General features: G+C 46.6%; 1 protein-coding gene across 3 annotated transcripts in view; it reads left to right on the forward strand.

The window, feature by feature from the left end:
• Positions 1–14,958, forward strand: part of LOC126100717 (acetyl-CoA carboxylase) — a 444,288-nt gene that overhangs the window by 158,480 nt on the left and 270,850 nt on the right. For 2 of the 3 annotated variants that reach the window (XM_049911338.1, XM_049911337.1), the window contains exon 2: positions 9,573–9,801. In XM_049911338.1, the coding sequence (XP_049767295.1) occupies positions 9,581–9,801 (221 nt within the window). In that variant the 5' untranslated portion in view covers positions 9,573–9,580. Of the gene's footprint in view, positions 1–9,547; positions 9,802–14,958 lie in introns of all 3 variants that reach the window. The other variant, XM_049911336.1, reaches the window with a different exon arrangement.

Here is a 14,958-nt window from a genome sequence, read left to right on the forward strand (position 1 = left end):
TGACGGATTTCGCAAATCACGACAGGTGTACATTTTCAGGAAAACTCCAAGCGTTTCGTTCTTTACTTGTCGAAATTTATAAATATGTTTCTTCTAACAATTAAATTTAATTAAAAATAGTAATTAGTCAAATAACATTAAATTCACTAAAACTTCAGACAAATACACGTGGCTTCTTTTAATTATATTATCTCTCAAATGTAATCTAAAACGATATGACCAATGATGGAAAAAATATAGCTTAAAAATTGTTTGAGCGGAAGTCGAACAGTCGCCTCATACACGTTCGTTTTACGGAGCTCGAACGCTAACCATTTGGCCAATATGAGCTCTAACGCCTAGCACCTACGCACAAATAGATAAACCACATAACAGACGCGCAAAACTTGTCTCGCGATTTTCTCGGAGTTGCCAGAGTAGTGCACCTTACGTTGTTTTAATGGCCTACTAAAGGTATACAAAGTTTGAAGTAAATCTGTAATCCCAACGTCGTGGCATCCCCTTGTAAGTCAGCGTTACAGATTCCAATAGATATGGTAAACTTGGTAACAAAATTCTTTAATTTTCCTATTAATTTTAGAAACTCTTTCGGGCATATGGTACGAAATTGCTTGGCAGTGATTCCCACTATCTTTATGAAACTTAATTAAGCGCACCAAATTCGACCTGTTTTGGCTTAGTGAAATGTGTGTTTAGCCTGTTACTTTCGTTGTTCACGACGGTCACCGTGAGTTTTTCAGTCAACAGTGAAGAGTGGTGCTCACTTCATTAGCCAGGGAAATTCATTCACGCGCAACTGCTACACAAAGGTTGATTAATATTCAACACTTCCGACCTGCAGCGCGTCGTTTTGAAACACTTCTGTTTAGACACGCTTCCTGGAAAAAAATTTTTCACTATCGGGTACAACAAAAAATTGCCGGTTCTAAGAAATTGTGAAGTTCTGTTTGTAATCTGGCGATGTTGTAGCTCGTATTATTGTTATATTCTGTCCTTATTGCGTCCATGTCATTTCCGTAAAACGTACTTTCCCGTTGCCTGTATCGATTACGATCGATAGTTTTCACTAGTCTATATTCCGCTCACCTTGTCGAGCGTTACTGTTTGTAATGTGTAATACGGCGGAGGAATTTACATTGCCTGCTTCTAGAGAAAAGACGAACAACAAAGCACTTAAGTTTTGTCAAAAATGTGGGAATTTACGGCTTCTCGTTTCAGCGTGTAAGCTTCGAGCTACGCTATTTCATGATAAACCAACTGCATTTTAATAGCTTGAAAGTGAGTTAAAACATCCGTCACCTGTCAGATGATTTTACTAATATTGTACCATGCTGACCTCTAAGTAGTCATGGTCTAAATTTCATCCGCGGCATTTACATTGATATCCATATGTCTGTCACTGTTGTGTAACAAGAAGACTAACTGTTAGTTTCTCATCGCTAGATACAGCCAGACAAACAGTTATTTCACTTCAGACTTTCACTTTCATAACCTAATTTCATACGAATGTTAGGTTTTTTTCTCTCGTTCTACAGTCATGGCAGACTGAAATAACTCTAGAAATAATATATAATTAGAATTTTAGTTTTAATGCAGGTCTAGGAATATTGCAGTATTTTTGTTTACAGTAATTATGTGTCAAATACTAATCATAGTAATCGCTCCGCGGGCAACAGCAGAAATGCCTTACATAGAAATACCTATTTTCATTGCCTTAACCAGGTTGTTAGATAGAAACATTCTTTATCCACGCATCTCTCCTCTTCCTTTAACACTTTTAGTTAGACATCATTGCAGATTCATACATTCCATTGGTCATTATCCATTATAATACGACACAAGCGTATAAATGCCTGTACAGTATCACACTTAACACTTTCATCTCTACACTGCATCCATGCTATACCAGCCATCTTACGGTACCTCTCGTACCGTTACCTTTTCCCCCCTTCACTCTTCCATTCGTGAATGGTACGGCGAAGAATGGCTGTCAGTATATCACAGTATTAACACTAATTTCTCGGATTTTCCTGTTGTGGTTATTTCGTAATAAGTATTTGGGGGAAGGTAACAGGTTGCCGGCACTTCCCAGGACGTACTGCGTCGGAATTTCAGTAGTAAACCGCTGTGATGCACAAAGCGTCTCCCTCAGCGTCTGCTACCAGACTTCGTTGAGCGTCTCCGCCTTCATATACATGACTACCCTGCAATTCACACTTAAATGCTACCCAGAAGGTTCATCGAATGACTTTCAGTCTGAAACTTCCTGGCAGATTAAAACTGCGGGACCCGATCTCGAAGCTGGGACCTTTGCCTTTTGCAGGTCAGTACTCGCCAAACTGAGCCATCCGAGCACGGCTCTCAGCTTTACTTCCAGTGCTGCCTCATCTACTGTACCTTCCTAGTTGCCAGCGAAAGGGAAAGACCGCGGGCTCTACTCCCGCTCCGGCGCACATTAATATGCCAAGAAGTTTTTCATTTGGCGCTCACTCCGCAGCAGAGGGAAAATTCGTTCTGAAAATAGTTCCCCAGGCTGTGGCTAAGCCATGTCTCCGCAATCTCCTTTCATCCAGAAGTGCTATTTCCGCAAGTTTCGGAGGAGAAAATCTGTGAAGCTTGCAAGGAAAGAGATCAGGCACTGGCGGAAGCAAATCTGTGAGGGCGGGTCGTGAGTCGTAAGTCGTGATCGGGTAGCTCAGTCGGCAGAACATTTGGCAGTGAAAGACAGTGGTTCTCGGTCGAGTTCTAGTCCGGAACACAGTTTTAATCTCTCAAGAAGTTTTATATCAGCACACACTCCGCACCAGAGTGTTTTTTGAAACACTTTCGTACAATTTCTCTACCGCTCCACTCTAGAATAACACGTGGGAAAAAGAATAGTTAAACCTTTCTGTAGGAGCTTCGATTTCTCTTATTTTATTATGATGATCACTTTTCCTCTACGTAGGTGAGAGTCAACAACATATGCTGTAAGAAAAAGAACGAACCACCACGAAGGTACATCTACAGACAAACATCCGGGTCAGTTGGAAATAGGACTCACCAGTGAAGCCAATTCTACTCCAGGCAGTGAGATTCTGGGCCGAAGATGAGTCTAGAGATGCGCCGGACGGCAGTGGGATACCAACCTGACTGTCCGGACAGCAGTGGGGTACCAACCTGACTGTCCAGACAGCAGTGGGATACCAACCTTACCGTCAGGACAGCAGTGGGATACCAACCTTACCGTCTGGACAGCAGTGGGATACCAACCTTACCGTCCGGGCAGCAGTGGGATACCAACCTGACCGTCCGGGCAGCAGTGGGATACCAACCTGACTGTCCGGGCAGCAGTGGGATACCAACCTGACCGTCCGGGCAGCAGTGGGATACCAACCTGACCGTCCGGGCAGCAGTGGGATACCAACCTGACCGTCCGGACAGCAGTGGGATACCAACCTGACCGTCCGGACAGCAGTGGGATACCAACCTGTCCGTCCGGACAGCAGTGGGATACCAACCTGTCCGTCCGGACTGCAGTGGGATACCAACCTGACCGTCCGGACAGCAGTGGGATACCAACCTGACTGTCGCCTGCAATAGTGTCCGACGATCAGGAGTGATGGTCTGGATGCCATTTCTCTCTGTAGCAGGACCCGTTTGATTGTCATCCGCAGCACTCTCACAGCACAACGGTAGATCGACGATATTCTGCGCCCCGTTTTGTTGCCCTTCAGGGCTAGCCACTCTGGGCGTACACTTCAGCAAGATAATGCCCGTCCGCACTGGACGAGAGTTTCTACAGCTTGTCTTCGTGCTTGCCGAACCCTGCCGTAGCTGTCAGGGTCGCCGCGTCTCTCCCCAGTTGAGAATGTTTGGAGCAATGTGGGCAGGGCTCTCTAACCCGCTCGCCGATTGGACAGAATGGTGTACTCAACGACGAACCTAGGTGCACGAATGGCAAAACGTCATTTTTTCGGATGAATCCAGGTTCTGTTTACAGCATCACGATGGTCGCATCCGTGTTCGGCGACATCGCGGTGAACGCACATTGGAAGCGTGTATTCGCCATCGCCATGCTGGCGTATCACCCAGCGTGATGGTATGGGGTGCCATTGGTAACACGTCTCGGTCACCTCTTGTTCGCATTGACGGCACTTAGAACAGTGGACGTTGCATTTCAGATGTGTTACGACCCGTGGCTCTACCGTACATTCGATCCCTGCGAAACCCTACATTTCCGCAGGATAATGAACGACCGCATGTTGCAGGTCCTGTACGGGCCTTTCTGGATACAGAAAATGTTCGACTGCTGCCCTGGCCAGCACATTCTCAACTGGCACGTCACAATACGCCAGTCACTACTCTAGATGAACTGTGGTATCGTGTTGAAGCTACATGGGCAGCTGTACGTGTACACGCCATCCAAGTTCTGTGTGATTCAATGCCCAGGCGTAACAAGGCCGTTATTACGACCAGAGGTGGTTGTTCTGGGTACTGATTTCTCAGGATCTATGCACCCAAATTGCGTGAAAATGTAATCACTTGTCAGTTCTAGTATAATATATTTGTCCAATGAATACTCGTTTATCATCTGCATTTCTTCTTGGTGTAGCAATTTTAATGGCCAGTAGTTCAAAAATGGCTCTGAGCACTATGGGACTTAACAGCTGTGGGCATCAGTCCCCTAGAACTTAGAACTACTTTAACCTAATTAACCTAAAGACATCACACACATCCATGCCCGAGGCAGGATTCGAACCTGCGACCGTAGCAGTCGCGCGGTTCCGGACTGAGCGCCTAGAACCGCGAGATCACCGCGGCCGGCCAGTGGCCAGTAGTGTATTAACTTCAAATAATGCAAGAGGTGTGCTCAGATTACCTCCTGAATGTAGGTTAGGAACAGCAGAGAGCCTAAAGCACTTCCTTGCGGAACGGCAGTTATCACTTCTGTTTTTCTCGATGATTTTCCGCCGATTACCATATACTGCGACGTTTCTGACAGGAAATCGCTAATCCAGTCGCCAACTGAAGCGATGCTCCATAGGCTCGCAATTTGATTGTGTCTCTTGTGAGGAACGCTGTCAAGAGACTTCTGGAAATCTGGAAACATGGAATCACTTGGAGATCCCTTGCTGATAGCACTCATGACTTTGTGCGAATAAAAGAGCTAGTTGTGATTCACGAGAACGATATCTTCTGAATCCATGCTACGTGTCAATAAATCGTTTTCTTCGTCGTAATTCATAACGTTCAGACACAGCATATGTTCCAAAATCCTACAGCAAATCAACGTAGTGATACGAGTCTGTAACTCAGCTGATTACTCCTATTTCCTTTCCTGAGTGTTGGTGTGAAATATTGAGCCAAGCTGACTCTACAGCCGGAGATACTTAACTGTAGAAAGGTGGAAAGTGCCAGATTTATGAACTGAAGTTATTACAAACGAACTGTCTGTAGTGCAATGTTTTAATTATTTATTCCTCAAACTTTTCCGTGTTACAAATGAGAATATCGTACATTAGTGGTGGTTTCATGACGCAAACAGAAACACTTATGAAAGGTGCTAAATGCCATAGAATTATTCTAGATACTATGTTCTTAGTCACTCTCTACAGATCTGTATATAATAGTCTTTATATTCATTCTTTTCCAGGTAAGGTATCATAGCCTTTAAATCTTTCTTCTTTTCATATGTAATTGAATCGATTGAGGAAATAGATTCAAAGGTTGCAGATTGAATGTTTCATGCAGGTTTCCCTTTTTTCGAGCACATTCACCTTACGGGTCCTTTCCATGTCGGTGTAACATTCTCTTATTACTACAAGTGCTACATCTGTTGAATATGTGATGCTGACACCCTTGTAAATGTTCAGCATTTTTGTAGAGAGTATCTCGTCTGCTACACCTTGAATATTAAAAAAAAATCGAAAGTATTCATAGACATTACTTTGAAAGGTCTAACAACGTATGGTTCCTCGACCATTTTGCATAGGTCGTTGGGTACAAATGCATTCGTCACCGACTTCCTTTTCTCTATCAAGGCAAACTCAGAGTCGCAGAGGAGGAAGCTGTGCCCAGTAACAAGAAACCGTTGTTCTGGTCGTGTGAACAACGCATTTGCCACCAGTAAAAGAAATACCATCATTCAATGGTTCTTTTGAGCAGCATAGTTGTCACTCGAAACAATGAGGTTTTTCTTCGTTGTTCCCCCGGTGTTTAACACTTTCTGAATTCATGACGCGATTTCATTTCCACCCCTACCAGCGATATTCTCATCCAACATGCACATGTAAGACTGAAGGGTGTCGCTTACAGATACTGCCATGTTGTAACAACTGGCGGCGATAAAACACCTTGGAGTGCGGTAGTGTGGGCGCAAACATAACCTGCTGCATATCAATCGAAATGCAGCAAAGTGAAACAAACAGATCTTTAATGGCACACTGCACCATTCTTGTGAAATCAGCAGGCAACTCAGCACCACTGCCATCTAGTGATGGCAAATGTACCCACTTGCAATTCTCGGTGGACATAGCACTTTTCGTATGTAATCTTCCTCGGTATCCTGAACCTTTCAAACCACTTGTCACATTTTTTATGAATTTGGCATTTAACACCTTTCTACAGTTAAGTCTCCAGTTGCGAAAGGGTTGCTGGTGGAGCATTTTGTGTACGAACTGACCTCTCGATTAGGTCCCATAAATGTTCGATGGAATTCATGTCGGACGATCTGGGTGGCCAAATCATTCGCTCGAAATGTTCGGTGCGTTCTTCAGACTAATTGCTTACAATTATGGCCCGGTGATATAGCACCTTGTCATCCGTAAACATTCCGTCGTTGTTTGCGAACATGAAGACCGTGTGTGGCGGCAAATGGTGTCCAAGTAGCCCAGCATAACCATTTCCAGTCAGTGATCGGTTCACATCATTACGGAGCCACCAGCAGCTGGCACAGTGCCTTGTTGACAACTTGGGTCCACGGCTTCGCGGGATCTGCGCCACACTCGAACCACACCATCAGCTGAAGTTGGGACTCGTCCGACCAGGCCACGGTTTCCCAGTCGTCTAGGGTCCAACCGATACGGTCACGAGTCCACGAGAGGCGCTGCAGGGGATGCCGTGCTGTTAGCAAGGGCACTCGCTTCCGTCGTCTCTTGCCATAGCACATTGAAGCCAAATTTCGATGCACTGTCCCAAAGGATACGTTCGTCATACGTCCTGCGTTCATTTCTGCGGTTATCTGGCTCAGAGTTCCTTGTCTGTCAGCTCTGACAACTCTACCTAGACGCCGCTGTTCTCGGTCGTTAAGTGTAGGCCATCGGCCACTGCGTTGTCCGTGGGGAGACGTTCTACCTGAAATTTGTTATTCTCCGCACACTCTTGAAACTGAGGATCTCGGAGTATTGAATTCCCGAAAGATTTCCGAAATGAGATGTCCCATGCGTGTAGCTCCAACTACCATTCCGCGTTCAAAGTCTGTTAATTGCGTTAATCACGTCGGAAACCTTTTCACGCGAGTCACCAGAGTACAAATGCACTGCCTATTTATTCCATTTTTTTTAACAGAGGTGGAGCCCCTCCACGCCCACACCGTAGTGATGGCCAGCTCAATAGGTCTACTGCCATCTCTGCATAAGGGCTAGTTTTCACTAATGTAAGGTGTCGCAGGATGTGGGTACTGCGATGTTTGCGTACGTCTGGTTAAGGTTAACCATTAATACGCTCTCATCTGGAGATAGATTGGGTCGAAGTCGAACGAAGGGTAGCGGTTTGAAGGGGAGAAGAAAAAAAGGGCCAAGGCAAGTGCCAAGGGAAAGAAAACCTCTGCAATAGTTAGGTCGGGTGGTAAGAGCAGTAGCGGATGTCTTGTTGCCTGCGATAGGTCGTGCAAGGGTAGGCTTTGTTAGTAGTGGGTATCGTGCATGTCGATACCTTTGACGTTGTGCGGTTGTGTTGCTCGGAGGCTGCCGCTGGGTGCCGGTGTTGGGCTCTCGTTCAGCGTCAGCAACCTGAAACAGTTAGGTTTTATTATCGCTTTTGTGTCCGATAGGTCATATATCGGATGCACAGTGTAAGGTTAATGTTGTCGGTTTGTATGTGCGTCAGTGGGCGAGCTCGTCGGTGTCCCTGCTGTGGCCTGTTGGTCGGCTCTAATAGCAGCTGGTAATTACCAGTCAGTGTTGCTGATATGCAGGGGCTTGTCGACGTTTGTCGTTTCTTAGTGTATGTTAGTTTACCACAGGTGGCTATGCCCTAGCTAGTAGTGTCTTTGGCCGCTTGTGCTTCCACCTATAAAGGCGCTACAGTCTGGAACCGCACGACCGCTACGGACGCAGGTTCGAATAGTGCCTCGGGCATGGATGTGTGTGATGTCCTTAGGTTAGTTAGGTTTAAGTAGTTCTAAGGTCTAGTGGACTGATGACCTCAGCAGTTGAGTCCCATAGTGCTCAGAGCCATTTTTTGCTTCCACCTATGGTTGTGATCGTAGTTTCCCAGAGTGAGGAGGGAAGGATTGTTCGAGTGTCTCGAGTTCCTGTATAGTCGTGTGGCGTGTTTTTTGAGTACTACCTTGAGGGCATCAAGGCGGTATTCTTGGTGAAGATCCACGGTGCGTGTGTAGCGTGGAGCGTTGCTAATGATTCGTACCACTTTGTTCTGTATGATCAGCAGGCGGCGCAGTCGTGTAGGAGCTGCATATCCCCAGACGGGAGCTGCGTACGTCATGAGAGGTCTAATCAGTGTCATCTATATGGACCTCGACACCCTCCAGTGTGCTTTCCCTGTTGAGCATTGAGTAGAGCTGTTTGAGCCTCGCGTGCGAGACACCTAGGTACCTGACTTTCTCTCGGAAACGTATTGGGCGTGTGTGTAGTGTTATCGGTCTACTGTGTTGATGTTTGCGCAGTAGTTGCAGTCTACGCGTGAACAGAACTGCTTCGCACTTGTCGACCTTTACTTCAATACGCCATCGCTCCAGCCAAGGCTCAGCCGTTCTGAGAACTGTCGGTATTCGTGAATTAATGTTCGACGGTTTCCAATCTTGCGGAAGGATGGCGGTGTCATCCGCGTAGATGGCTAACGTCGTGTTTTGTGTTGCTGGGAAGTCGTTAATGTACAGACTGAACAAGATGGGCCCTAGGTTGCTTCTTTGGGGTACTCTAGCTTGAATACCATGTTGTGTTGATTGTTTATCGTGCACGTTAGTGTTGAAACATCTATTCGTGAGATCTGAATGTATGAGACGTACGAGTCCGTCCGGGAAACCAGCTTCGCTTAGTTTGCGTATGAGTCCGTTGTGCCAGAGACGGTCGAAAGCCTTTTCGATGCCCGGGGGCACGGCATCTGTGGCTTTGTTCATGTTGTAGCCGTGTGTTATATGTGTACGCCGTATTACCGCCATCTGTTCATGTGCGTAACGTAATCCCAAGACTTTTGCCACCTCAGTGGGGGCGCTGTGGTATACGCAGCTGCGACGAGTAGCAGATTGAGACAAGACAGTTGCTCCTGCAGTAGGGGCGGAACGGACAGACATCGGACGAGACAGTACGCTTAAAAATTGTTAAAGATGGGTGTTGTTTTGGGTGTTGCAGCAAAGGTGATGTCTGGCGAGAAGCCGAGCTTCACGGTGGGCGATGAGGAGGAGACGGCGCCGGCGGACGACGACGCCCAGACCGACGCCAGCGGCGGCGCCGCCACCGGCGAGGAGGCGGACCAGTTCCCGCAGCAGTCGGGCCGCCCTGGCGCGGGGGCGGGCGCGGGGGCGGTGTTGGCCGGCCCCCTGCTGCTGCTGGGGCTCACCGAGCGCCGCAAGAGGCTCAGGTCAGTGCCGGCCTAACGTGTCCTCACTAGAGAGCTGCCCCTTTTCCACTGTTCCGGGGTCGACCGAAGCGTCCGATCCCACCCGTCAGCTTTGACCCGTGACGTAAGGCTATTGTGGTGTGTGACGTCACGACGGCGCGGAATTTAGTTTGTGAGAGTGGCGTGTTTGTAGGAGTCGTTTTGATGCGATCGGTGGTGCTCTCTGGTGGTGTGTTAGGTGATGTTTTTGGTTTAGTTTGCGAGTGTGGCGTCGTGTGTGAATTTTGGTAAATTGCCTTTTTTATGTCTTCGGTAGGTATGGATATGACTGACAGGGTCAACGGTTTTCGGTTGTCGGCTATGATTGGGGCAGCAGCTATGATGGGGGACAGTGCGTTGTCTCTAATAAAATTTCTTCAACTATTCGGATTTTTGGATAAAATCGTGAAGTGTTCAGTATGTCGTGAAGAAATGAGACTTACTTAAAGTTCCGGCGTGTCGGACCAGGGACGGCTGTATGTGGAGATGTCTTGAGGATAACAGGTCAAGGGAAGTGTTCGATCCCAATGTGTGGCTGTGAATGTTGGTATTGGTATCGGGAGATGTTTTTGAGCTATATAGGTCACGGGAAGTGTTAGGTCCTAATTTATGGGATCGGGAGCTGCTGTTGAGCTATATAGGTCAAGGAAAGTGTCCGATTCCAGATGATATTTTGTTCAGTGGTATTTGGGGATTTTTGTGATGTCTGTTTTTTTCGTCATTTTGCGTCGTTTTGTATGGGGGTGGGTGTCTAAATTTGTTTATATTTAGTTTGTCCCCACCCAAAAACCCCCTATTTCCCGCGCTTGCCCCCTTAGCGTCATTAGGCTTTTTGTGGAACGTGTGTGTGTTTTTTGATGTATTTTCGTCCTCATAATGTGTGCGTAACGACTTAATATGCGCCATATTGGAATTGTGGTTTATGGTCGTTTCCGCCATATTTGTGACGTCATGGGTCAAAGCAGACGGGCGGGATCGGACGCTCCCGTATTTCCCTGTTCCGACTGGTTTGATGCGGCCCTCCACGATTTTCTCTCCTGCGCCACTCTCTTAGTCTCAGAATACCACCTGTACACAAGACCTCATTTATCTGTTGGATATTTTCCATCCCTTTCTTTCTCTATAGTTGTTAACTAACACAACTTCCTCAGGCGCCATGGAACCAATTCCCTGATCTCGTAACACATGTCCTATAAATTATGTCTCTTCTTCTTGTGAGTGTCGTCCACACGTTCCTCTTTGTTGTGCGGCACGGTGTTGAGTTCTTAGATTTACTTCGGGAGGGGGCTGTTTGCATGTTACAACACGCACAAAATATTAGATCACTTTATTGTAACTTGCCAACGGCCTTGCCGGAGTGGGGCTTTCGTCAGATCACCGAAGTTATCGGGTTTGGCTATCACTTTGATGGGTGACCGTCCGGGTCTGACGATCGCTGTTTGCAAGCGGGGTGCATTCAGTCATTTTGAGTCCAACTGAGGAACTACTTTATAGACAAGACAGCGGCTCCGGTCGCGAAAACTGACAATGGCCGGGAGAGCGATCTACTGACCACATACCCCTCCCTCCATATCTACATCCAGCGACGCCTATCGGTTGAGGATGGCACGGCGGTCAGTCGGTACCGTTGGGTCTTCCGAGTCCTGTTCGGACGGAGTTTTTGTCATAACTTTGAAGCAGTCCATTGCCATAGGAAAATTACGTGTACTGTTACTGTCTCTGAACACTAACGTATCACTTGATAACTGTTATGTATGAGGCGGAGCTATGGGCCTCATGGAAAAAGGGTTACCCGGCAGAGTCACGCAATTTGACTCTTAGTCTGATCACGAGGGGTGGCCACTTTTGCTCTTGCTGATCACGTAGGCTGACTTGAGGATCAATGAACTATACTTGACGGGATGTATCTGGAACATCTTAGGTGATTAGTAAGTTAGTAGACAGGAATGCAATTAAATACTTAGCTTTAATTCAGGATCAGCGGTGAACGTCTATCTTGACTTTGTACAATAATATTTAAAAGTGCAGTTCTAGACTGGACTGCGAATACTTCTTTACAATTCTGATTGCTTCCACACATATAGATCAATTGTCAATGGATAAACTTTATGTGGCGCCTGGCTAGGTCGAAGCTGCTGACTTAGCTGAAGGCTATGCTAACTAGCGTCTCTGCAAATCAGATCTCTGAAGCTATAACGAGTGAACCATTCCCATTAAAGTCGGCTGTAGAAGTGTCCAGTGCGCCAGCTTGTCTCGTAAGACCAGCCGAGTGGCGGCGCTCGGTCTGCTGGCGCCGACAGTGGCGACTCGCGGGTCCGGTGTGTACTGACGGACCGCGGCCGATTTCAGGACTACAACCTGGCAAGCGTGGTGCCTTGCGGTGACACCGCAATAACAGTACTAGATAGTAGTCTCTTCTCTCAATGTACAATTGTGTATAACTGTACTGCCGTTCTGTCTTTATTCTCGCACTACTGTACAGACTCGATGGTGTCGTCTTCGGTGATGATGACTTCAGACGGGGCTAACCGGCACTCCATTCTGCTCCCTCGGCGACGTATGGAAACCCTTGAAGGCTTGTCTACGCCAGCGTTTCTCTTTCGCCGTTGCTTCTGGCAGCGACTATGCTTACTTGTGGTTCCGTCGCGAGGTACCAACCTAGCACTGGGACCTTGTTCTTTGGACGGAGCCCGAAACAAGAATAACCAGTAGCTGAAATCGGAAAGCGGTCACGAGACGTCCCTCACTTTTTGTGTGGTGCGATCTTTGTTTGACCGCTAGATTTACGAAAGCGTTGTTAAGGATTCGATCACAGCTAAATATCTGTGACAATCAAGATTATAAATATGATTGGTGCTCGTTTCATTCGCAGCAATTTATGCTGTGCTCTTAGGTTTCTACTTATGGTTCAAATGGCTCTGAGCACTATGGGACTTAACTTCTGAGGTCATCAGTCCCCTAGAACTTAGAACTACTTAAACCTACCTAACCTAAGGACATCACACATACATCCATGCCCGAGGCAGGGTTCGAACCTGCGATCGTAGCGGTCGAGCGGTTCAAGACTGTAGCGCCTAGAACCGCTCGGTCACTGCGGCCGGCGTTTCTACTTAACTACACCTTCAAAAATCGCGGCATATTCCGAGTAAACAGTAAAGTATTGGTGCTATGTAAGACTATAAATATGATCGCAGCAATTTAAGCTGTGATCCTAGGTTTCTGCCTATCCACATCGTCGGAAATCGTCAGCAGTTTCATCTTTGGTTTTTTGATCAGACTGAAGCCACGAAATGGAACAAACTCATTGCCGAGAGACCATGATCTTATATGCAAACAACATACAAGGTGTACAACTTTGCTTCCGCCGTTTTTTCCCCAACATTTGAGGCTTTCATGAAAAATATTGGTAACACATGTATCATTCAAAGTATTTTCCATCGCTGGCCATTACTTTCTCCCATCTTTCGGGCAGTGTACGAATTTCGCGTCGAAAAAATTGTTCATCTTTTGAAACGATCCACGAATCGATCTAATTTGTGACTTCTTCATGAGATCGGAAGTGTTGGTCAGCCAGGCCGTGCGCCAATGATCTAAACAGGTGATAGAGGGAGCAATGTCTGGAGAATACGGCGGGCGGGGTAGGACTTCTCATTTTAATGTTTCCAAGTACGTTTTAACCTCTTCTGCAACGTGGGGTCGAGCGTTGTCGTGTTGCAAAATCACTTTATCGTGCCTCTCGCTGTATTGCGGCCGTTTGTCTTTTAATGCTCTGCTCAAATTGTTTCACTTAATTTTAACACCTTATAGTACACGACGCTGAACTGGCCCCACCAAATGCAGAGCATGATCTTGGAGCCGTCGACGTGGAAGCATGGCCGGGATATCCACGTGATGTTTTGCGTTTAGGGTTATCCTAATGAATTCATTTTTCGTCTCCGGTCACAATGCGATGCAGAAATCCCTTCTGTTTTTGCCTCTGAAGCAACTGTTCACAAACACACAAACGTCGTTCAACGTCTCTTGGTTTCATCTCACACGGGACCCAAGTTCCTTCTTTCTGAATCATGCCCATAGCCTTGAGACGTTTTGAAATGGCTTGCTGTGTCACTCCCACTAATCGTGCCAATTCTTCTTGAGTTTGCCGCGAGTCTTCACTCAGCAATGTCTCCAATTCTGCATCTTCGAAAACATTCTCTCTTCCACCACTATGCCGGTCTACGACGTTAAAATGACCGTTCTTGAAGTGTTGAAACCACTCACGACACGTTCGTTCTCTAATAGCGTCCTTACCATACATAATTGAGAGCATTCGATGAAACTCAGCCATTGTTTTCTTCATATTGAAACAAGACAGTAACACCTCCCGCAAATGACGAGAATTACGCTCGTAAACTGACATTTTCAATCAAGAACAACTTTATGATGCAGACACAAATTCACTAATGTTTGAATGAGGTCATGTTGACCGAAGTCCAAGCTAACTGCCTGACGTCTGCGATCTGTTTCTTTCGACCGCTACTTACCGTTGTCGCCACCTATCGGCAAACGGCGGAAGCAACATTGTACACCTTGTAGAATATTGCAGAACATACCCCTCTTACATGAATAAAATAGTCACGGAATGTGTTACAAACGCGGGGATGGACAAAAGCATGCTCCGGGACGCGAAATTCCGTTCGTGTGCTCATCAACTGCATGTCTCTAACCACAAGACCACAGCGATCGCAGTCCAGTTTCGCATTTCTTACTGTTCATATTTTACATCCGAGGTGACATTAATTGACATTTGGTTATAACACACTGTACATAGAGTGATATGTTTGTGATAAATCTTCTTTGCGCCTTTGCCTTGAAACGGCATACTGCCATTACACGCAAATTATACCGAAATACGACGAACCCATTATGACGTCTCATACGTAGCGAGCAAGGGACGTTACGTGATCCGCATGCCAGTCGCACGCCGTGGTTGTTGCGAAGCAATCCTATGGGCTCTAGCTACGCCGAAATACTATTGGTTATTCTTGTTTCGGGGCGAGCTCTTCTTAACCGTAAGTACTATACCACACTCTCCTCGCCGATTCTGCGGTCAACCTCCCCGTATCTTACCTTACCAGTCTATCTAATTTTCAACATCTT

This window comes from Schistocerca cancellata, chromosome 9 (assembly GCF_023864275.1).
Source record: "Schistocerca cancellata isolate TAMUIC-IGC-003103 chromosome 9, iqSchCanc2.1, whole genome shotgun sequence".
NCBI classification, from domain to species: Eukaryota; Metazoa; Arthropoda; class Insecta; order Orthoptera; family Acrididae; genus Schistocerca; species Schistocerca cancellata.